Raw genomic sequence first — 22,885 nt, forward strand, 5'->3', positions numbered from 1 at the left:
TGACAAGCACACATTACTGCTTCCACCCAAAAGATATGTGGTAGTCTTTTTGCCTTTAGCATACATCTGGCCATCTCCATGAGTGACCGATTTTTCCTTTCTGCAACCCCATTCTGCTGTGGAGTGTAAGGAGTAGTATACTGATGTTTTATACCTTTACTCCCAAGAAAGGAATTCAGCACATGTGACATATATTCCCCCCCTCGGTCAGAACGGAGAGTCTTCACCTTGCATCCTGACTTTGTCTCAGCAAGTGCTACAAAGGCCAAAAATGCATCATATACCTGTGATTTCTGTGTCAAAGGATAGACCCAGCATATACGAGAGAAGTCATCAATAAATGTTGCAAAATAAAAGCAACCACCTAATGACTTCGTCTGCATGGGACCACAAAGATCACTGTGTATAAGTTGCAACTTTGCAGTTGCTCTTAGAGCCTGATCACGTGGGAAGGAAAACCTGTGCATTTTTCCCAAAATACATCCTTCACAAATGTGATCTGGAGGCTTCTCCATGAGAGGTAGATCTGTAAACATATTATGTCGCTGCATAAGCATAAGACTACCAAAATTTACATGCCCCATGCGAGCATGCCATAACTCTGCATCAACCATAGCTGGAGTAAGAGTGAATGCATGATAAGCAGACTGATCCACTGGCTGAAATGCATCCAACTCATAAAGTCCATGACATAATGTACCAGTAAGCATCAAGGTCAAGGCATTTGCTTTGTCTCTGACCATGCATTTATCATCATCAAAGTGGACTTGCATTCCACAATGTGCTAAAGAAGAAATGGACAACAAATTCTTCTTTATCCCTGGTACATATAAGGCATCTGTAAGGCGGAGAATGGAGCCATCAATGGCTGTAAGCTGAATCTCCCCAATGCCACACACTGGATATGAAGCATTGTTGGCACACTGAACAGTTTTGCCAACAGGGGCAGGGCCAACATGACTAAACAAATCCCTGCGAGATGTGATATGCTTTGAGGCACCACTATCAAAATACCAAGTACATGCATGCTCTGTCAAACTGAGTGCCTGTGAAGACCAAGAGGCATCATAGCTGCATGTAAAAAAACAGTAATCCCTGTCCTCAACAAAAGAAGCAGTCTCTGGAGGAGCTTTAGGAGCATCATTAACAGACATCTCAGTTTCCTTTGCCTTCTCTTTGGCAATCCTCTTCCTACATTCTGTGATGTAGTGACCTGGCTTCTTACAGTAATGACATTTGCCCTTCTTCTTGGGCTGTCCATCACCTTTCTTGGTATCCTGTGAAGAACCACCATCACGTGAATTTTGATTTGCACTCTTTGGCTGAGATTTCCCTTTCCCCTTTTGACCTGTAGTAAATGCTTGTTCAGCATTTGTGTTCATATTCATATTCTTCCTCATTTGCTCCTCTTGTAGTAAGAGAGCAACAAGTTCCTGATATTTGAGGGGTTCAACAGCATTCCTCATGCTGAGGTTCAAAGAGGTATGGAAAGCCAAGTAAGATCTTGGCAAAGAGTGCAAGATGGTGGACACAAGTTGTGTCTCAGGAATAATCTCATCCACATTGATGAGTTGCTCTCTCAAATCCTGCAGCTTGTTTAAGTGGCTAGACATATCATCTCCTTCATTCATTTTCTGATTTTCCAGCTCTCTTTTCAAAAATGAGATCCTAGCCTCATTACGAGCAGCATACATCTGCTCCAAAGTCACCCATGCATTCTGTGAAGTGCCAGCTGAACGAATATGAGGTATAATGGACCTCTGAACTGACAATGCAATGAGTGACAAAGCTTGTGCATCCCTGGCATCCCATGTCTTTTGAGCATTTGTTCTCTGAACAGGCAATGGCTGTCCTGGAGCCTGTACCTGTTGTCCTCGTCCACGAGCACCCCCTTGGGGAGGAGTCTCTGGAGCCAATGGACCTGGACGTGGTTCATCACCACTAACAAAATCCCAAAGACCTTTTGCCACAAGCACATTTTTCAGCATAAAACTCCACAAGGAGTAGTTCGTGCCATCCAATTTGTCTTCCTTAGACAAATATGTGAATACATCACTTTGCTGTTGATTTGCCATTATGCTTTACGCACAATGTTGTACCTGTTTACCAAAAAACCCAATAGCAAAAACCCTGATAACAACTGTACTCCACTGAATACAGTTCACCCAAATTTGCCTGCACTCTCAATCCTCTGAATGTGCAGCTCAATGCACCAATGACTGAGTAGAGCAGCAAATGGCATACACAATGCCAAAATGCCCCAAAAATGCCCAAATTGGCTGCACCCAAACTGTGCTAAAAACCTGTATATTTTTCTTGCTAGAAAAACTGCCTGTTGTGCCTGTATATTTTTCACAGAGAAAAATAAAAATGCCCAAAACTCAAAACCTGTAATGCTTACCAGCTGAGATAAGAGTTGATTGATGTACTCGTAGATTGTTGTACTGTGCAGGTACTTTACGAAACCAGTCCTCTGTAAGCAAGCAGGTACAGTACGATACTGAGGCGACCATAGTACTGCAGGTTCAGTCAGCGCTGAAGGCGTATGGCTGCGCAAGTGATAGTAGGCACTGTCGGGTCTGAAGGCAGCGTGTTGTAGTACTGTTGGCGCTGAAGACGTAGGCGTACGATGGCTGGTACACGTGCGCTGTACACGTGCGCTCAAGTTATAGGCGGCGTACTGACTAATGCAGTACCCGACTGAAGGCAACCTGGTACGGGCAGCAGGCGCAGAGAATATCTGACGGCGCACAGGTGTACGGGCTGAAGGCCAACTTGAGGCGACTAGACACGGGCAGGTAGCGCAGATTGACTGGTACACAAGCTCCGACTGAAGGCGACGTGCAGTACTGTACTGCTGGCGCAGTCGGCGAACTTGTACAGGACCTGCAGTGTACCTGCTGATGGCTGCGCAGGTCTTGTACGGGCAGGTACAGTTGTACGGGCAGCAGCTATACAGAGCTTCACTGCTCTGCTGAAGGCGGCGCAGAATGAGTACGGGCAGGTAGTGTAGAGCTTCAAAGCTCTGATACCAATTGAAGACCAAATAGGGTTAGGGTTAGGGTTTACAGAAAGCAAATAGGCGTGGAAAACCAAGCAGAGAGAGTGAACACGACTGCTGTAGATATCTCTATTATTGAAAAAGTAAAGTACAAGCCACATGATAGTGACCCCTAAAGGATAAGTGTTCACATGACCGGCCATAAATGTGCCGGGTGGACCAAAACACTTATAAACTGCATATAAGTGAAAATGAACTAAACTGGGGAAAAAAACCTCCACTAACTGAAGTAAAAAGTGCCCCAGTAACCTACTGATGATCACTAGCACTCCTCTGGGTGCATACACAGCATAAAACCCAACAGCATGAAGAGGTGGTACACTAAGCCCAAAGTGGAGCCCTCCATGTCTGTGACTCGCAGAAGTACAAATACTGGCTGCAAAGCCACTAAGAGAGTTTGCACATCCGTCCAGAGGGTCTCATCCAGTATCCGTCTCTGTATGTATTTGGTGGGCTCTGTCTGTGAATGATACATATCTCTCCACTTTGGATCCACAACTGTCTGTAATAGTGGATCTCTCAATTTGAAAAGCCTGTGTAGCACCAAATACATATAGGCAAATCTTGTCTTGGCTTGTGTCACTCCAGCCATTCGAAATGATAGTGCAACCAAATTGTTGCCAACCTGCTTTCACTGGCACCAATGCCTTGTCTATCAAGGCCTTTTGCTCATCAAGCATCGTGGTGCGCATCTTTTTGTACTCAAGCCCTGACCATGACTCCGTGTGTCCAACCTGGGCTATAGCTCTGACCATCCTCTTCCATTGGTTAGTCCTCAAAACATTGAAGGAGATATTGCACTCTATGAGAGTGCGAGCAATCTCCATCTCAGCCACCTTTTGCCTTTCTTTGACCCAAGACTATGCATGCACACGAGAAGGCAAGGTGGTTTGCCTTTCCGTATGTGTATCACCCTCATTCTCATCTTGCATGACAGAAGGCCTCTTTTTGGCAGACGATGCTTGCTCAGAAGAGGCAGGCTGAAGCCTGAGATTCATCGACCTGCGTGGATGGACCGGCCAAGTCCCCAAGAAGAGCATCATGAAGCGCATCCTGTGTCTCTTGTGTGCCTCTTCCTCTTCCAGCTGCCCCCATTGCAGGGAAATTTTCAGCAATCAACTGATCTCTCAATGCTTCTGGCACTCTCTTGCACCCTGCACAATTGTTGGTGGTGCCAATGCCTGTGAGGTGCTTGATGACACGAGTAATTGTACTCGTGAGGGTGAAATTGCAGTACTTGCACTGCCATTGTCGAGTGCCACTACCTGCCTGCCCTGGAGTAGTCACAATGCGAATGACGTTTGTGTGCTCCTTCCAGTATGGGTTCTCTCGCTTCGGCATGATTGCTCTGACAAATTCAATGCACAATGCCATACAATTTCAATCAGGATTCAGCACTCATGCAATGCATAATATTTAGTGGGCAGCTCAGGTGAGAGTGAGAGTGAGGGAGAGGGAGAGAGAGGCTGAGAGCTAAGTGCATGGTCCACAGATGGTGGCCTAAGGCTCTGAGAGAGAGAGAGAGAGAGAGAGAGAGAGAGAGAGAGAGAGAGAGAGAGAGAGAGTTATGTTGCTGCCTTGGGGGCCTGAGCAACGGTGGGTGGGCAAAGGGCGCGGCAGCACAAGAACACAGAAGATGGAAAGCAAAGGGAACGCGGTGGCAACAGTAGCGGAGAGAGAGAGAGAGAGAGAGACTGTACCGGAAGGTGTGCGCTGGCGGCTGTACGGAGTCTAGGTGCTATCGCTGGCGACAGCACAAGAACACAGAAGATGGAAAGCAAAGGGAACGCGGTGGCAACAGTAGCGGGGGGAGAGAGAGAGAGAGAGAGAGAGAGAGAGAGAGAGAGAGAGAGAGAGAAAGATTTTATTAACGTCTTCCAAAAGACCGAACTCGGCCTATGAGACAAATCGGAGTACCTGTATGGGGTATCCTCTGTCATCCCAACAAAATGAAAAAGTACTGAATAAAAAAGCTGAATCTGGGTGTGCAGGGGATGGAGCTCTATTACTAGGAGAATGCAAAGCTATATGCATGGAGTATACAATCATGATATGCAACCTAGCTAGCTCCATCCTGTACCATACTGGGGGTATAAAATGGTATACATCAGTGAAGGGGGTGTCCACAGCTCCCTGAAGAACATGCCTGGGTGTGCTCTGAAGCGAGCCAGTCGCTCCGCACCCTCTTTGTGAAACTGAGCTCTGATCTCTGTCATCTCTCTCTGGTGTGCGCTGGCGGCTGGAGACTGTACCGGAAGGTGTGCGCTGGCGGCTGTACGGAGTCCAGGTGCTATCGTTGGCGGCAGTACGGAGTCCAACGCTATTGGCGAAACCCAAATGAATGCGAAACCCCAAAAAAAAAAAAGTTTATCGCAGGCGAACAACGAAAACCCCACCCAAAAAAAAAAACGTACGGATCGATCCGTACGTACGGATCCCCGTACTGTACGGATTGGATCCGTACGTACGTTTTGATCCTACCTTGATCCCTATCCATAAGGCAAGATACCCCATGGATCCCAGTAACTAGTGGGGATGTCGTAGTATCTAGTCCATACTATGCATAATGGAGTTGATAGTTATATAGTCTTGTGGGTTGACTACCAGAGTATATAACATGCACGTTCCTAAAAGGTGAATTTGGGCATGTTCCTGGATTCTTCTAGGTATATATATATATCATGATTGGCCATACAATGGCCTAGACCTATGGATCTGTTTTGGAGGCTGAGATTGGCCAGTTGGCAAAGTCACAGGGGAAGCAGGCTATTGGCCTGGCAAGTTTCATGGGGGAGTATTTGACACTGGATCATATATTTATCATAGAGGAGACGAGGGCATGAAAGCGCAATGTACACTGCTGCTTTGTGGATTTCAGGAAGGCCATCAATCTCCCTTGGGTACAAGAACTCCACTTCTCAGCAGATATGATATGGGGTGTGTTCGCTCTTTATGAGTCAGTGCTTGGCACCACCAGGGGGACTTTCAAGAGCCATTGGCAGCACCACTGGGGTCAAACAGGGGTGCCCACTCTCTTCCACAGTATTTGGGCTCTACATAGATGAGATCTCTTCATTTGTTGACAGGTTTTGAGGACCATAATCACCGTTGTTTCTAGTCCCTGATCATATCACTGCCGTACCATACTGCAATTTTCTTGTGACACCATTGGAACCCTCTATGTTGTGGGACTCTAGGTGGATGATGATGAGTAACCTCGCTTGTAGGAAGGCCATAGAGTGGGCTTCCACCTCTCAAATTGAGAGCAATAGAGCACCATATTGGCAGATCTCATCACATGATTTGCAACTGAATAGAATTTCAACAAAATAATTAAACAAATAATCAAAGCTTTATCAGGCTGTTAAAGTGTCTGTTCTTTGCAACAGGACTTCAAAATAGTACTGGATACTTTTGACATCATACTACATTCACCTGATACCATAGCACCTGTTGGTGTGCTGCATCCTTCCAAGTTTCACTTAGAATGCAAGAGTTTGGAATCTTCATCAAAACAGCCAGGCCTAGCACCTTGTGTCAGAGAAGTTGAAGGGAGTTTTGAGAAGAACCTCATGCAGCAACAAGAGGATGATGCTTGTACGCTCTTGCCGGTCAAGCAACGATTGTCACATGATAATTCTGAATTGGAGTTTTGCTCTGCTTCCCGAAGACATGGCAGTTTTGTAACTCTCAGTAACTGGACGAGATCATGCATCAGTGCTTATGGTGAGCTTGCGCAACCACCAAATCCTAAACCCAAATCTTAATTTCTTTTTGATCATGTAAGGGCAAGATCTCACTTTTCACCTTTTTTGAGATGGACAGGCATTGAGGAAGAGCTGGGTTTTGTGTTGGCTTCAATCAACGATGAACTAAAAAGGGACAATCTTAGCTGGGGGAATGTGCTTTATATTCACCTTTACATCAATGATATGGGTGCCTTTACCTTGGCAAATCAGACATATATGCAAAATATTACGGAAAAGTTGTGTGTCAGAGGTGTGCCATCTAGAAGCACTGTGGGATTAGCACTGCTGGATAGTAATATGGGAAGGATTATGGTGGAGGCTATTGCAGCCAAAGAAATGGACAAGAAGGTACTTCATGTTCAGAGCATCTCTTGCTGGGCACCAAGCTGCATTGGGCCATACAGCCAGGTTTGCCAACCGAGCCTCTTCTCAGTGATTTTTTTCTTTGAATTCTAATTAGAAGGTTAGCTATATGGTTTTGGTTCAGTTAATTAGTCGTTTTCTGCTTAGGATTGCAAGGACATTTTAGGAATTGGTATGACCAAATTTTGTACTCTTTGGGGTGAAGTAAAAATATTGGCATGTGTGTTTGTATGCATTTATGTACATGTTGTTGGATATTATATGATTTATGATCATAGTCCAATTAAATGCATCCTGAGATTAAGGTTAAGAGCAGGTGCATGGTGCATGGAAAGCATGCAAAAGTGAGAGAATCTTGGGTTTGCAAAGTGACACTCCTAAGGTTAGGGTGCATGCATGGAAAGCATGCAAAAGTGAGAGAATCTTGGGTTTGCAAAGTGACACTCCTAAGGTTAGGGTGCATGCATGCATGCACCCTAACTTTAGGTGTGCGGTACTATACCCGACAGCCTTCCCAGAGCAACCCATTTTTTCCCATCTCCAAGTAAGCCATCTCCCAGCAACCCATTTTTTCCCATCTCCAAGTAAGCCCTTTGTAGAATATTTCTTGCCTACTCTCACTCTTGAGGGTAGAGTGTCCTTAGCTGCTCTCTCTCCCCCTCCCCCCCCCTTTGGCGCTCTGGCACGCATATCGAGGTCGATGCCCCAAATTAGGGGTCCTCGCCCCAAAAAGATGTCGTACTACACACACTCGGGTGCTCGCACAACGCCCGCGCAAGGACCAAAGGCCGACTGCCCTAGTGTACGGGTTAAGAAAGCTCTTGTTTAATGAAAATCATCAATTATTCCTATCAGATTTGTCTCTCTTCCAATCTTGTCAAGATGTAGATGATCAAGCTCTTTGTGTGTAGGATTAGGGTTAGGCTTGGTTGAACAAAGCTCTCCAATTTCTAGGAGTAGAACTTCTAGGGTTTCTTTGTTGATTACGATAAACTCATTGCCTGGAGAAACGTTGCTGCAGAGTGCGCCGATTTACGGGTAGTGTGTACACGGGGAGGACAACACGCACAGCTGTTGCAGTTTTGCGCTGAAGGTCAAGTTGGGCGCTGTTGTAATTGCCTCTTAGTAGCAAAACACAAAGATACGGTGCCTTGCTTCTCTGCACCAGTGGAGAATGCTCCCAAACCAGGGTGGTTGCTGTTAAGGAAGTCGGGCGAAGATGCAAATTCAATGACTGGACTGGAGGGCATCAACTTCTGATTCTTTGATTCCTGTGCAGATTTCAGATTCTCTGAATCTTGCACAAATTTGTGCAAAACATGCATAGCACACATGATTGTCTCCATCCAGAATTCATGAGGCAAAGCCTTGCTTTTGACCATACATTTGGCCATCTCCATCAAGGACGTGTTCTTCCTTTTTGCAACACCATTCTGTTGTGGTGTGTATGGCATGGTACATTGGTGCTTAATACCTTTTTCAGCTGAGTATGCTTTGAAAGCATTAGACATATAATCAACTTTAGGCTTTTTATCATAGTAGGCCTCATATGGAGTGATGGTTTTCAATCCTTTTCTAGGGCATATATTCAAAAGATGTGTAGCACACATGATTGCCTCCATGCATAATTTATGAGGCAAAGCGTTGCCCTTGACCATACATCTCAAGAACTTGTTCTTCCTTTTTGCAACACCATTCTGTTGTGGTGTGTATGGCATGCTACATTGGTGCTTAATGCCTTTTTCAGCCAAGTATGCGTTGAAAGCATCAGACATACACTCCCCCTCTCTATCAGAACAGAGGGTTTTGTTGTCAAAGGGTATACCCTTTGACAACATACCCTTTGACAACAAAACCCTCCGATTTTGTTGTCAAAGGGTATACCCAAGAAAATTTGGAGTAATCATCTATGAATGCTACAAAGTACATATGCTTTCCAAGTGATGGGACCACATACATCACTGTGTATGTGCTGTAATTTTTGATCAGCTCTCGCCGAACCATCCTTTGGGTAAGCATTACGATGCGTTTTTGCCAAGAATGCATCCCTCACATACATGTATGGGAGGTAGTTCAACATGTGGCATGTCATGCACCATTTGTTGCTTTTGGCAGAGCATCGTACTGCCATAATTCACATGCCCAAACTTGGCATGCCACAACTCTGCCTCTTGCATGGTAGGAGTAGATGTAGTAATCACACAAGCATCACGTGCTCTCTTTCCAAAACTATCAAGATGATAGAGTCCATGGTATAGTGTCCTAGAAGTGACTATCACATAGTCCTTTCCTCGGTCTCACTATGCATTTGTCATCCTTGAAATTGGCAACAGATTCTCTTTGAGCAAAAGAGGACACTGACAACAATAATCCCAGGCACATAAAGTACATTTGGCAAGCATAAATCTGTACCATCAGCTGTTGTGAGTACAATCTCACCAATCCCTTTCACAGGATTAGGATGATTATTTGCACATGAGACCTTACCTTGTAGGGCAACCCTACCTTTGTGAACAAATCCCTCCTGGAGGTGATGTGTCAGTAGAGGCCCAACTATCAAGATACCATACAACTTGTTTCTTATCCAGACTGAGAGACATATGCTCTCGAGAAGCATCGTAACTGCATACAATAAAAGCCCAATCATCCTGCACATAATTTGATGATGCATCATCTTTACCTACAGGATTAGTAGACGAGTCACCGACAACCATACCGGATTCTTTCTTCTTCTCTTTAACTATCCTCTTTCTGCATTCATCAATATAATTCCCTGGCTAATGACATTTTTCCTTTTTCTTGGGCTCACATGCATCATCCTTCTCCTTGTTTGATGGCTGTCCGGAATCAGCCCTTGGTTATAGCCACCTGTTTTTCCTTTGCCTTTGTTATGTGCCACAAATGCCTGATCATGGCCACACATTCCTATAAACATGTTCTTCCTTCTTACATCAAAATCCCCACCGATTCTTGGAATGTGAGTGGGTTTGGGTTTCCCCTCATAGACAGGTTGAGTGTGGAAGCTCAAGTATGACTCATGCAAAGAGTTAAGTGTCGTAGACACTAGTTGGTTGTCCAGAATCTCTTCATCTGATCTTCATGTCCAGAATCTCTTCATCTGATCTTCATCAAGTGATCCGTGCCCCTCATTCATATGCATACCATCAAGTTGTCTTTTCAAATACACAATCGTGGTCTCATTCCTAGCCTGGTACATGGTCTCCAAAGTATCCCAAGCATGCTTTGATGTCCTACAAGACCAGATATGAGGTATAATTGACCTCTTGACCGACAAAGCAATTAAGGATATGGCCTGTGCATCTCTTGCATCCCATCTTCTTTGCTCATGTGAGGGCGTAGCAGGTTGGGCTTGGACGTGTTGACCACCTCGCCCATCACCTCTTTGAGGTGTGCTAGGCGCAATGTTTGTAGGATGGGTATCACCATAGGCCCTTGGCCACAAGCAAGTTTTTGATCATAAAGCTCGACAAGGAGTAATTACTCCCGTCAAGCCTCTCTTCGTGTGCCAAAACACCAAATACATCAACATTTTGTGCCGTTTGTAACTGCAAATGCATGGGCAACAATGCACACAATTACCGAAATGCTTTCTGTTAACTTTCCCTTCGGAAATGCAACACGTTGCAAACTGCCTTGTAGCAGTCAACTGCAGAAAAGCCTTGTAGGGAGAGAAATTGATAGTTGAAAGTAGAATTGACGAGAAATTTTGTTACCTTGAATGCCCCAATTTGTGCTGTAATTGTAGAAAGCCCCAAAAATTGAGATGTGCAAGTGTTGCAAGTACACATGCAATTGATGGTACGAACGGTACGGATTGCAAGTACGCCAACTGTACTGCTGTCATGCGAGAATATACGAACAGGTTTGCGACAATGTGAGGACGTATGGTCGGGTATGGGGTACGGGCTCATGCAGGCGCACGGATGGTACGAGGCGGCGCGAAGATGAACGGTTGGGTATGAGGCGGCGACATCAACCAAAAATTCGGCCGCTGCGCACTAACGCTCGAGGCAAAATCATCCTAGAGCTTTGATACCACTATTGGGTTCTGAGAAACTCTAATGCTCGGCAAAGATACACAGAAAACAGCAAGAGCACAAAGTAGGGAGCAATAGAGAGCTTGGAAGCGTGGATATACTAGAATGAAGTGATAAGATGTGTACAGCCACAAGTACCCTAAAGTACAAATCCGAAATGTAAAAGTATAGGTGTCCGGACACACCAGATGTTCAGAGGAAAAAAATCTCTATAATGTGTAAAGGGAAAAAGTGCCCCTGGTAACCCGTGTTTCATAGAGTCACTACCACATATGTATAATCGTACAATCAACACACATGATTCAGTATGAATAATCGAATGGGGACTAGTTTTCCGGACTTGGTTATCTTCAAGGATTCAAACATACCACATCTCAATTTCTTTGGCATAAATTTGTAACTCGCTTGTAAGAATCAATGTATTGACTTGGGTAGGGCATGATGGTCCTATTTTTGTTGTCTTCCCAAGGCTGAGGTGGGGTATTCTCATATGTGGAAACACTTTCCAAGTAATTATGTGAATTCCATCAAGATGTTATTGTAGATTGCATTTGATTGAGGGAGGGTTTGTTGGATATTATATGGTTTATGACCATAGTCCAATCAAATGCATCTTGGGATTAAGGGTAAGAATAGGTGCGTGGTGCATGAAAAGCATGCAAAAGTGAGAATCTTGGACACATGCATATTATGTATGAATGTGTATTTTGTGTATGTATGTGTATTTCTATATATACATGTATGAATGCAGGTACATATGCGTGTGCGAACACTCGAGAGTTCTAAGTCCACTTTCAAGCTTAGAATCCCCTCTTTTTGTGAAAACACTTTCCAACATGTTCTTGTTATTTTATATGCTCGAGAGACGCTTAAATATGCTCAATCGTGCTCCCAATCTATCAAGAAATGCGAAGAACCATCAAGGTTTTTTGTTTTCCTGTAGGGCATCTCCTTTGGCAGTGAAATCTTTCCAGATTTCAATCAAGCTAGACTTTTGGAGGGCTGCATGACATCCTCTTATGTGCTAGATGCCTTTATGAGCGAGGCCTTTTATGACATCGAGACATCCTTTCCCATCCTATCTTCCTTCCTTTGCCAAACGTCAACGTTAAAAATCTGAATCATTTATAATTTTTGACTCATGAAGGTTTTGATTTTGTTGTTAGGCTCAATTCTTAGCATGCTCGGCACTCCTTAGATGGCTATATTGATCTGTCTGTGCTTTATCCCAGGGCAATGCAAGTCTGACAAACCTTTTTGTTTAAGTAGTGACGTTTTACAAGGAAAAAGATAGAAAAATTACAAGGCTTTTTGTTGGTGCTTTCTTGGAGGCACAGGCCAAGCTGTATGCATGGTTGATTGCTGTGTGAAACAACAAAACAGCACAGAAAGCTCCCTAACTGTTTAGGATTATGGAGTGCGTTTATGATCTTCTATCAAAACAACTGTTATTTTGGTAATGAAATGAATCAGTAATAAACTTGCCTTTTAATAAAAATGCACCTAGTCTTGCTCCTTAGACTTGGTCTTTGTTGTGTCGAATGTTGTATCTTACTCGGAAAAAGCTACTGCTGCAGGCTACACTTTTCCATGGCATGCTTTATATGGCAGGCCAGCTGGGGCTTGATCCTCCGACAATGGCTCTTGTTTCTGGAGGGGCGGCTTCAGAGATGAACCAGGCATTTAAAAACTGTGAAGCTGTTGCGCAAGTGTTCTCAGCAAATGTGATGCATTCTTCTGTAAGCATCTTGATTTATTGTTCATCCTCAGTTGGTCTTTTAGAAAGGAAAGAAGCTGGAATAGTTCTGGAGAAGTTCCTGCAGTCTCATGGACAAGGAAATGATGCTGGAGTGCCATGGTCACATGCTGTTCCAGTCCTGTATGTGCAAGTTCCAGCATTACCTAAAGGGTGTGTGAGCGACTCCACAGAAACATTTTGTATATGGGATCAATGCTATTGTCACTTGGTTTTAGACCAGTATAACGTTGTAATTGGTGGGATTTTGCAGGGCAGCACTGGAAGTGGAGCCTTTCCTCTACGTGCCAGCTCATGGTGAAGAGTGTGTAGATGGAAACTTGAGACTGAAAAGAACTGGATGTGGTGAAGCCTGCCAAGGCACCATTGTTTCAGGGCGTTTGTGCAGGGTTTTTTTTTCTGTTTCTCAGAAAAGCAAACTGGAATGTGTTCACAACAAAAGTGCCTTCTCTGCTCTTTACTTTGAATCTTTGCCATATATCTGTGGGGAGTTGAAATTGTGCTTACAAGCTTTCTCGGAACTGCTGGCTCAAGCTAGCTTACAGTGGGAGAATGTATTGGTAGGTTTTTTTGGATGGTATAATTATGCCTTTTTTTTTTTGGTCTTTCTGAGTAGGTCACTCTTTTGCATATGTGCATGTGATAATAATAACATACCAACAACTGTTTAATGGTTACCCTCTTAAAGATAATAATAACATACCAATAACTGTTTAATGGTTATCCTCTTAAAGATGATCTAATGCATATCCATGCTTTGCTTTTTTCATGCCAGAGTTCCAGGCACAACAAACCTAGAATGTGTGCGCGCATGTGCATGCCATAATTAGGTGGTTGGTTCTTATGCGTATCACTGGCCTGTGCACACATGCATGTGGTAATTTGTCCATGGCAATATAAAATGTCAGACCTTTTGTTCCTCTTGAAATTTACTTTTTGCTGTGCAGGCATTGCGTATCATGTTCGTAGCAGAAAGAATTTCGCATGCCATGGTATTGGAAGCTTGGAAGTATGCAGTCAATGAAGCTCTCAGCTCCTCAGTTTGCACCACCCAAGACAAACCATTGCCTTATCCTAACAATTCGGGGCTCAGCTCACTCGAGCCCCTGTTTCTTCCTGTACTGAGAACAGGAAAAAATACGAACATGGATGACTTGATCACTCTTGATCTCTTAGCTCTTCTATAAGGTTTTAGTTGGTGCGTTTTACATTCAAATTAACATCATCTCTGAATTCAGGTTCTGATGGTTATTTTAAATTATCAACGTGCTCTCAAATTCCACTCTGCTCAATTTGTACTCAAGTAGTGAGCATGCTTGTATTCAGGCTGCTTCAAGTTGATTTTATGATTAGAGGGCCACGTCTTACTGTCATGCATAGATAGGTGCTCCAGCTCCTCTCCTTTTGACAATAAAGAGATGGTAGGTTGACTGACTTACCCGCACGCACACACCTTTTTTTTTGGGGGTGAAACGTACCCTCTCGCTCACACAGTCCCCACACTGGTCATGGAAGGTTACTTTGCTTCGTCGAGTACAATTTTCTCTGAGTGGATACACGTGGAAAAGATCGGGTTTATTCAAAGTTCTTACATGACATACAAGATTTTGAATTCAAAGTTCTTACATGACATACAAGATTTTGAATGAAAATTGGAGTCAGAAGGAGATGAAGCAGAAGTGCCATGTGTATCAGAGTGGAAACTTGCTGGCTTTTACATAGGCCTCTGTTCTGCAGATTGTGGTTAAATCCAGAGGAAAAGTGAAACATGGTGTGACTCGAAGAACCATCTACCTAGCTGAGAGTTTCTGAAAGACCATGTGTTGAGATTTTGAGGTAATAAATATTGTTAGCCACACGGTTTTGGTCGAATAGAAAAAGGTTTTGGTGAACAATCTAGTCTTTGTACCATTAATGGTCACTTCCACCATCTCGACAAGAAGCTGAATAGCTTTTGTTAGGAAGTAATTTTTTTAAAGCTTCACAATGCACTATAGTGGGTGCACTTGTTAATGTCAGTGTTTGCGTGGGGCCAAATATGTTAGAAGGCCAAACGATAATATCTACTCAGGCAACAATAACTGCAGGGCCAAGTGATGTGAGGAATTATGCATTTTAGTTGTCTTTGGATTACAAAGTAATAGAGTATTTTGATTTTGGTTTAAGGACTTCTGCAATAAAATGGCTAAGGTGCTTTTTAATACTTTCCTTAGGCATAAGCCCTGGACACACAACAATGGACATTCTATACCTTCCCCAAGTGGATGGTTACGCCTGACAAGTATTTCTGGACGTTGGGCATATGGGGATTTGCGGATCTCATCTAAAAGCTTTCTTCCTTGTGTCCCAGCTCTTTTTGTAGATTGGTAAGTTTTGTTCTCAAAGCCTTGCTATGATTGTGAAGTATCATTGTTCCATTTAAGTTTGTTAATGTACTGAGTATAGGGTAATCTGATGGTGGGAAGACTGTTAGGATTTTGGTGGTGCTTAATGTGAAGATTTTTCGCTGGGGTTATGAGATTGAAATTTTTTTCTGAGGCTTTTAGTTTTGGTTTCTGTTTTTAACGAGGAGTGTTTTAAGGAAATTTTGATATTGGCACATTAATTCTTAGGTCATCTGATGTTTTTTGTTCATGCACATTTTGAAGCAATAGTCTTTGAAAGATGGTTATGTGGGAATTTTCAAAAAGGGTTGCTTGACAAACAAAATTTTACTTGGTGCTTACCCTATTGTGTGTCTTAAGTGGTTGGGTGCCCATACACAACTAAAGAAAGACAAATTGACTGGATAAAATACATGTAGGATGATGATGATGTATTAAAATTGCAACACTTGAGTTGTATTAGTTTAGTTGTGTTTTGAAGAGTAGGTTTTTTTTCCTCGTGGGGTAAATCACAAGAAAAGTGATAGCCACATGTTGTGTGCTAGTCACATTATAGTGTAAAACATGTGAACATTGCAATAGTGACAAATGGATATTGGTACTCTGATTAGAAACATGAACCCGTAAATTCTTTCTAGCTTCCAAGAATCTGTGCAAATCTGTTGTCTTTCAATAATGTGATTATGACCAATGCGGTATTGATTAAGAAAAACAGTGAATATATTACATTGCTTTGTGGGAGAGTCACATTTTCTTTTGGGCTTGAAGATCTTCCATGATATAGTTATCATCTATTGAGCCTCATTCTGATTTTTTTCATACCAAAAACACCCTTATGGTACTATTTTAATGCTTTTCGTGATATCTATGAGATGCAATCTCTCTACTATAAAAAACAGAACATTGGTGGGAGAGCTTTTGTGCTTCTCTAATTGTTCTTTTACTTTAAAAGGATATGTAATAGTTTATTGTGGGCAACTAGCCATATTGCTAAAACATTGCTCCAAGAGTCAAATTGTGTGGTACTCCCAATAGAATAGGGTAGTCTTGGTATCTCTATACCATTTGTTTTTACTAAAAAATTGAATGCCAAATCAATACACTCGAAGAGTTAGCCAACCCCTTACACAAGTGGACTATATTCTATTCACCAAGGCACATCCATCTTTGAAGTCTCCTAAAGTTCTCCCCCTTCTCTCTATTTTGTTCAAAGATGTAACCCCCCCCCCCCCCCCTTTTTGTAGTTTTAACCAAATCATAATGTTTTCATGTGATTGCAACAGGATTAACACCATGAATATATTTTTAAAAGACAAGTGATTATGACAACCTTCTCTATCTCTCCACCTATGCTCGGCTCATCTCTTTCCGTTGATGGATGAGCTTCTCACCAATGTGTTCTCACCGATGTGCTTGAAATGACTCGTTAACAAATTGTGAAAACCTAGGGGGGATATTTATGGTTTTGGTAGCCAACTAAGGCCAACTATGGTCAATTGGACTAGATCCCACTTGTGTTTGCAATCTATTACTCATGAGCTTGCCCATATCCCCCAAGACTGGTTCCATACAATCTTGTGTCCACATGCTGAATACTCAAGTAGGTTGTACTCACCTTGACCATGTGTGTATGGGACCATAGCTGCCTAGTCGAGCAAACACAAACCTTGGACTATCTTTAGATCATTTCACATAGGAGTTCACAACATTCAGATGTTTCACACTTCCAAGTGCACACATTCTAACACATTAGCACGCATATTTGAAGTTTGAACAGCTTACCACTTTGAAGAGCTTTTCAACCATTGCCAATACTTTCTTTTATTTAAGAAAGTTTTCATCTTCTACACACGATTAGGTCCTCCCCTTGTCCAATTATTGTCTCATTGATGCAAGTGCAGGCAACGAGGATCAAACTTGTGGTGCAACACATCGATCCCCTCAACCAACATCACTACGCATCCACCAATTGTTACCAAAATGTTTTAAATTTACCTCAAATGCAAGAAGAAATTGAAAATGTGGCTCATTTACATAAATCCAACTAGAAGTTGTAGAAATATTAACTTAGTCTTTTATTACATCTTCACGTCAAGCTAGAAATAGAGACTCTTGAATGGAACATAGAACCTCAAATGTGACTATAGAAGAAGTGTCAACAACCACTCTACAGGTTTACATGGTTTCACCCATCCAACCTACCGTAAGGCGTTTTGCCATCATACCTACTCAAAGAAACACTTATCTTTTGTAAGACGACACTGAAACATATAGCGGCCATACCTTGTGCTTAAGACTAGTAATAGAGACCATACCATTTTTAAGTTTGGCATAGTGCGAAAACTAGTCACTTGTATATAAGTCATTTTTGACAATAAGAAATACACATTCATTCCCTTGCAATATAGTACTTGTGAGTTCTCCTTTTTCTCTACTCTTGCTTGCTTGTGTGCTATTAGATTTTGCTTTCTTGATGGATGCATGCTAGACAGGTTTGTTTGTAGGATTCTCTCTTGCATTAGCTTCCTCTTTTTCCCTCCGTCTTTTTGAGAGAGAAGCATTACAAAGATAATCTCCTTTTGTCTCCATCTAGGCATAGAGAGATCTTCTTACATCTCATTGGCAAGGAGTATTCCGGTATGGCAATGGAGTGAGGACGTGATGGTGGACGAGGTAGTACACCCATATAGGGAAGTTGCAACTGCGGGCCTAAGGCAAGACCCAACGACACATGCTTTTGCAAGGCTATGGTAAGATCTTTACTTGAACATATTTGGTGCTATTATCAGATATTAGCCTAGGGTGTAGCTTCTTTCATCCGTCCATTCTAAGTTATTAGGGTCACCCAATATTTGGTGCTACTACCAAGGACTAGCCTATGATGTAGTTTTTTTCATCTGTCCATTCTAACTTATTAGGGTCTTCCAATATTATTGGGTGTTGATTAAGAGGTCACACTTCCAAAAACATACGCTTTTGGAGCCATGCATTGTCTAAATTGGTAGCTTAGAAGCATATAAATCCAATAAAAACGCTTAAACTTTAGTACAATCACCATTAACTAGGAATATGATCCTTAATTATCTCTCATCCAGTTTCAAAAACCTCAAACTCAAAAAACTAAGTCAAACGAGTTGTCGGGTTGAGAGACATGAGCATACAATCTGGGAAAAAAAGACACGAGTTAAACACACGAGTCAACATATGTGAGTTGTGAACCTCGACACATAAGGTATGAATCTTGAGTATGAGTCAACAGATGTGAGTCACCCAAGCGTGCGTTTAGAGATAGGTATACCTAATATTGTATCAACCAATTATTACAGCCTTAAAGCCTTGTAAGGACATACCTACTCATATCCTTTATTTAAAGATTTTTTAATCATGCAATCTGTACCAGCTATAATTTCCAAGAAGAATGCTTGTCTTTTGTAATTTTTGGGACATTAAATTAGTATAATTATTGTTTGATAATTACACACTAATCTTGTCATAAGCCTAGTGCATATAATTTTTTTCTCCATGTAGGCGTATTTTAGAAAAATAGAGCATGTGAGTCTAGTCTATACCAAAAAAGACGTGAGGCCAAAAAAATTCTCAAAACTAAAAAAACATTGTGTGAAAAAAACATATTTATGTAGGCTTGAGTAATAGACGTGTTCGCAATCAATTTCAGACGTGCTTTAGGAAGCACTATAGATCGTTTAAGTAGAGTGAAATCATTGATGCAAATATGATTTAGACTAATTTTTAGAAATGACAATAGAGTCGACTATAGTGCATCAAACCACACTTTCAGAAACCCACCTAGCCTTCAGTCCCAGCAACAAACGACTATCGCTCAATAGAGAGCTTCCTTGTTAAGAAGGTAAAACTCCTTCGGATCTACCTCTCCCCAATGAGGAACTTTGGGAAGAAATGAGCCAACAAAATAAAAACATAAGCCGAGGAACATGGAAACACCTGGAAACTTGAGCCACCCACGATTCTCCAAGCCTAGATTCACCAATTATCGTTGTCAATAACACCATAAAATTCATGAAAAAGACATTAAACTACTCTATTTTTGGGTGAAGCTCCAGTGAAGGAGCAGAAGGAGGACCACAAGGTTCAGACCCTTAGGAATTCGTTAATTCACCTTGGATACCACAATGTTTCAAAAATTTGGTGTCAATCTTGAGCTACGTTTATTCCAAGCTAACCATAGCCAAGCAACCCAATAACCATAATTATAGTATAATTGAGACGCGTCTCTTTTGCTGTATCATTAAGCAAGAGGCGAGTATTCCTGAAAATACACAACAACAAGCGCATTAACGTAAGCATGTTTCTCACTTTGTACTAGAGCCATTATAGAAACTTCTTTACCACATGGAACCAAGGAAGGCTAAAGAGCCAATTTGTTTGAGTTCTTCTTTGTTTAGACGATGAATAGGGAATGCAAGGAAGGCTAAAGAGCCAATTTTTGAACTACCGCAAACCAAATGGAAAAACCACACATAGTGTCTAACCCCATCATGAGGCAAGTATTCCTAAACACTGAAATAGAGGGTTTTGTGCAACCACTCTACTACCAATTGAATATGTAGAAGGCATGCTTATGATGGCATTTGAAATGGGAAGGGGGATTGTCACAAACATAATACCTAGAGGTTGCTCAGAGTTGGGCAAATCAAAGTCAATCCACATCTCAATGATGATGACTAGATTTGATGGAACCAGAGATCCCATTCAATATCTAGAGAAGTTTGAGCAAATTGGCTAGATCATGGAAAGGATTGATCATCCCACCAAGATCTGTTTATTTTGACTTTACCATGAAGGAAAAGTAGGCCATCAGTTTAAGAGAAAAGGCCAACTACGAGGTTCTTAGACACACGGATATTGTGGGGTTCACATCCAGAGTGGAGCCAGATGGAGCCCCATTGCACAAATCTATCACCTCAAACAAGAGGAGCGAGAAACAATGCTAATAGAACCAAGTATCTCCACATGAAATGCATCCGCTCTATGAAGACTAGATGACTTATTGCTCATCAATTTATGAAGAGTCTCAAAAGCAATAGGCTTCGTGAACACCTTTAAAGCTCTAGACACTACATCTTTAATGAGTGTGTTGTTGTCTCATGAGGTAATAGACCTGGTAGATAATCTGCAAGATAGGGATGTAGAACTCGCATCCACATGAACCAAGATATATGGGACTTGTCTTCCAAAGCCTCAAGGTGCAAGGGTGAGCAACCAATACCATCTAGAGTCCAAGGACTTGAGCATGGATGTGTTGGCAGTAAATTTACTCAACTCTTTAGGCTAGAAGTGGTAGGGCCAAGCTAGTTTCTCAAGCGGGATACCAATATTTATTTCAACAAGAGATATGGTTTGGTGTGAATTTTTTCAAAATTATACAAGCACTCTCATTGTCAACACCATGGGAACCATGATACAACTCATTGTTGGTACTAGGGAAACCCGACACCCTAACCTATGCTCCTGACACCAAAGAAACCACTAGCCCTATCCCCCATACCAAATGCTTCTCAACCAACACAAAATCAAGTGCATGTTTTTCAAAATCCTATATATAGTTCCCTTTAATGCCATCACAAGGTGCCACATAAAAACAAGGGTAGCTACCAAGGAAACATCCGAGCCAGCTAAGAAGCAAAAAGCTCAGGCTTCAACCTCAAAGCTAGCCACCAAAGAGGCTAAGGTGCAAGTCCCAAAGGCTACAGTAGCCCCCATAAGGATAAAAGACTAGAACCTGAGGTCCAAAAGAAGAAAACCTCAAAGAGTATACAAAAACACAATACATGATTAGTTGTCAAGGGCAACGACATCGTGATTATTGAAAAATCTGTCTCCCTCTTATGAAGAAAACAAGTGATCTGTCACTCAAACCATCTCTTTCCAAAGAGAAAGTGCTTGTAAGGAAGGAAGGTGCATGTTAAACTCCAATACTTGAGAAAGTGGTTTGAGTATAAACCAATGACCCCTAGGGATTAGCACCATTGTTACGTTTATACCAAGCTATTGGGATCACACAATGTTACTCGGTGTTGATTAGGAGATCACACTTTGAAAAACACATGGTTTTAGAGCCTTGGATGTGTTTATTTGTTCCTTTTAATTTCCATGTGATGTTTATTGTGTATTAAAACATTCTATGTTCATCTATTGGTAGGACAACCCTAGTTTTTTTTATTTTTCATTAAAACAATCTATATTCATCTATTGCTAGAGCAAAACCTTTGTTTGTGGGTGATTTACATGAAATTAGAGCCCAAGGGGCTTAGATTTTATTGCTTTGATCTAACAATAGAAGAAAATAAAGAATAAATGAGTAAAATAAAAGAAAAATAAAGTAAAAAGGAGAAAAATATCAAGGTGCCCTTATCCAAGCTTGGAGACAAAGGGATTCAGATGCCCTATGTGCCATCATCATGAGCATGGAAGATAGTGGTGTTGACCAGTTGAGCTCGATATCTCAACACTCCCCCTCGAGCTCAACTCCACACACTGCACTCCAAGTAAGCTCCTAAACCTGTGGAGCTTCTCTATGCCTAATGACTTCGTGAAGATGTCAGCCACCCGCTCCTCTATGCTGACATATACCAGATCTTCATCACTTGCTAGAACCTTCTCCCTCTCACAAAGTGATAGTGCACCTCAATGTGCTTTGTTCTACTAGCATGATATATTGGCTTACTGGCCAATTGTATGCTACTCATGTTTTCATAATAAATGACAACTACCCTATCCTAGCTGTATCTCTATACCAGCCTCATAAAAAAGTTCATAAAAATCAATTGTGGACTTTATGTACCTAAGAATCTGTTTAGCCACATCCAAGTGTGGCTTCCTAGGGCCCTGCATAAATTGACTCACAAGTCCAACAACATAGCTCAAGTTTGGCCTAGTAATGGTCATGTAGATCAACCTACTGAAACCAGATGAGAACTCGGATGCAATGGACAAACACTTAAGATGCCAACAAAGATATGAAAACACAGCGAAAATAACCATAAACAATGCTTAAAGGGAACATAACACTGAGTCGGAAGAATAGCTCCCCCCGTAGGAACTGCTTTATTTCAGTAAATGGGTTACAATCAAACTAGGGTGCGGGTGCAATATTGCACCAGATTTTCCACAAAGCTTCCTCAACAAACACTTGCATAGGAATCAAAGCACAAACCGCTCCAAGAACCAATACGAATCAACAGCCTGGTGCGTTGTCAAACCTAACGCCGAACTCTGTGCCAAAACACCCTGCAAACTTGTGTTCAGGTATCATACCATGAATATCTATAGTGGGTATCCTGTTCATAATCTACACATCAATTGCTACTTCTTTTGCCTACAAATAATGTGGCATATTCTTTTCAACCACATCAAGGCCCATGCAAGTTCTGTAATGTGTATATTTTTTCTTTCTGGCAACACCATTCTGTTGTTGCGGAGTATACCTGCATGTAAACTGTCTCTTGATTCCTTGATTTCTTAAGAAATTGCTG

The 22,885-nt window shown here is 42.0% G+C and overlaps 1 protein-coding gene across 4 annotated transcripts in view; it reads left to right on the forward strand.

Moving 5' to 3' along the window:
- The window catches only part of LOC147616718 (endoribonuclease), a 74,949-nt gene extending 59,436 nt beyond the window's left edge, over positions 1-15,513 (forward strand). For 2 of the 4 annotated variants that reach the window (XM_086777792.1, XM_086777794.1), the window contains exons 8-13: positions 6,451-6,787; positions 6,887-7,218; positions 12,809-13,140; positions 13,241-13,547; positions 13,935-14,185; positions 15,201-15,513. In XM_086777792.1, coding sequence (XP_086633918.1) covers positions 6,451-6,787; positions 6,887-7,218; positions 12,809-13,140; positions 13,241-13,547; positions 13,935-14,174 — 1,548 coding nt within the window. In that variant the 3' untranslated portion in view covers positions 14,175-14,185; positions 15,201-15,513. Of the gene's footprint in view, positions 1-6,450; positions 6,788-6,886; positions 7,219-12,808; positions 13,141-13,240; positions 13,548-13,934; positions 14,423-15,200 lie in introns of those variants that run through there. The other 2 variants (XM_086777791.1, XM_086777793.1) reach the window with 1 other exon arrangement.
- Positions 15,514-22,885: the final 7,372 nt, after the last annotated feature.

This window comes from Cibotium barometz, chromosome 38 (genome assembly GCF_041138505.1).
Source record: "Cibotium barometz isolate CiBa-2024 chromosome 38, ASM4113850v1, whole genome shotgun sequence".
Taxonomy (NCBI): domain Eukaryota; kingdom Viridiplantae; phylum Streptophyta; class Polypodiopsida; order Cyatheales; family Cibotiaceae; genus Cibotium; species Cibotium barometz.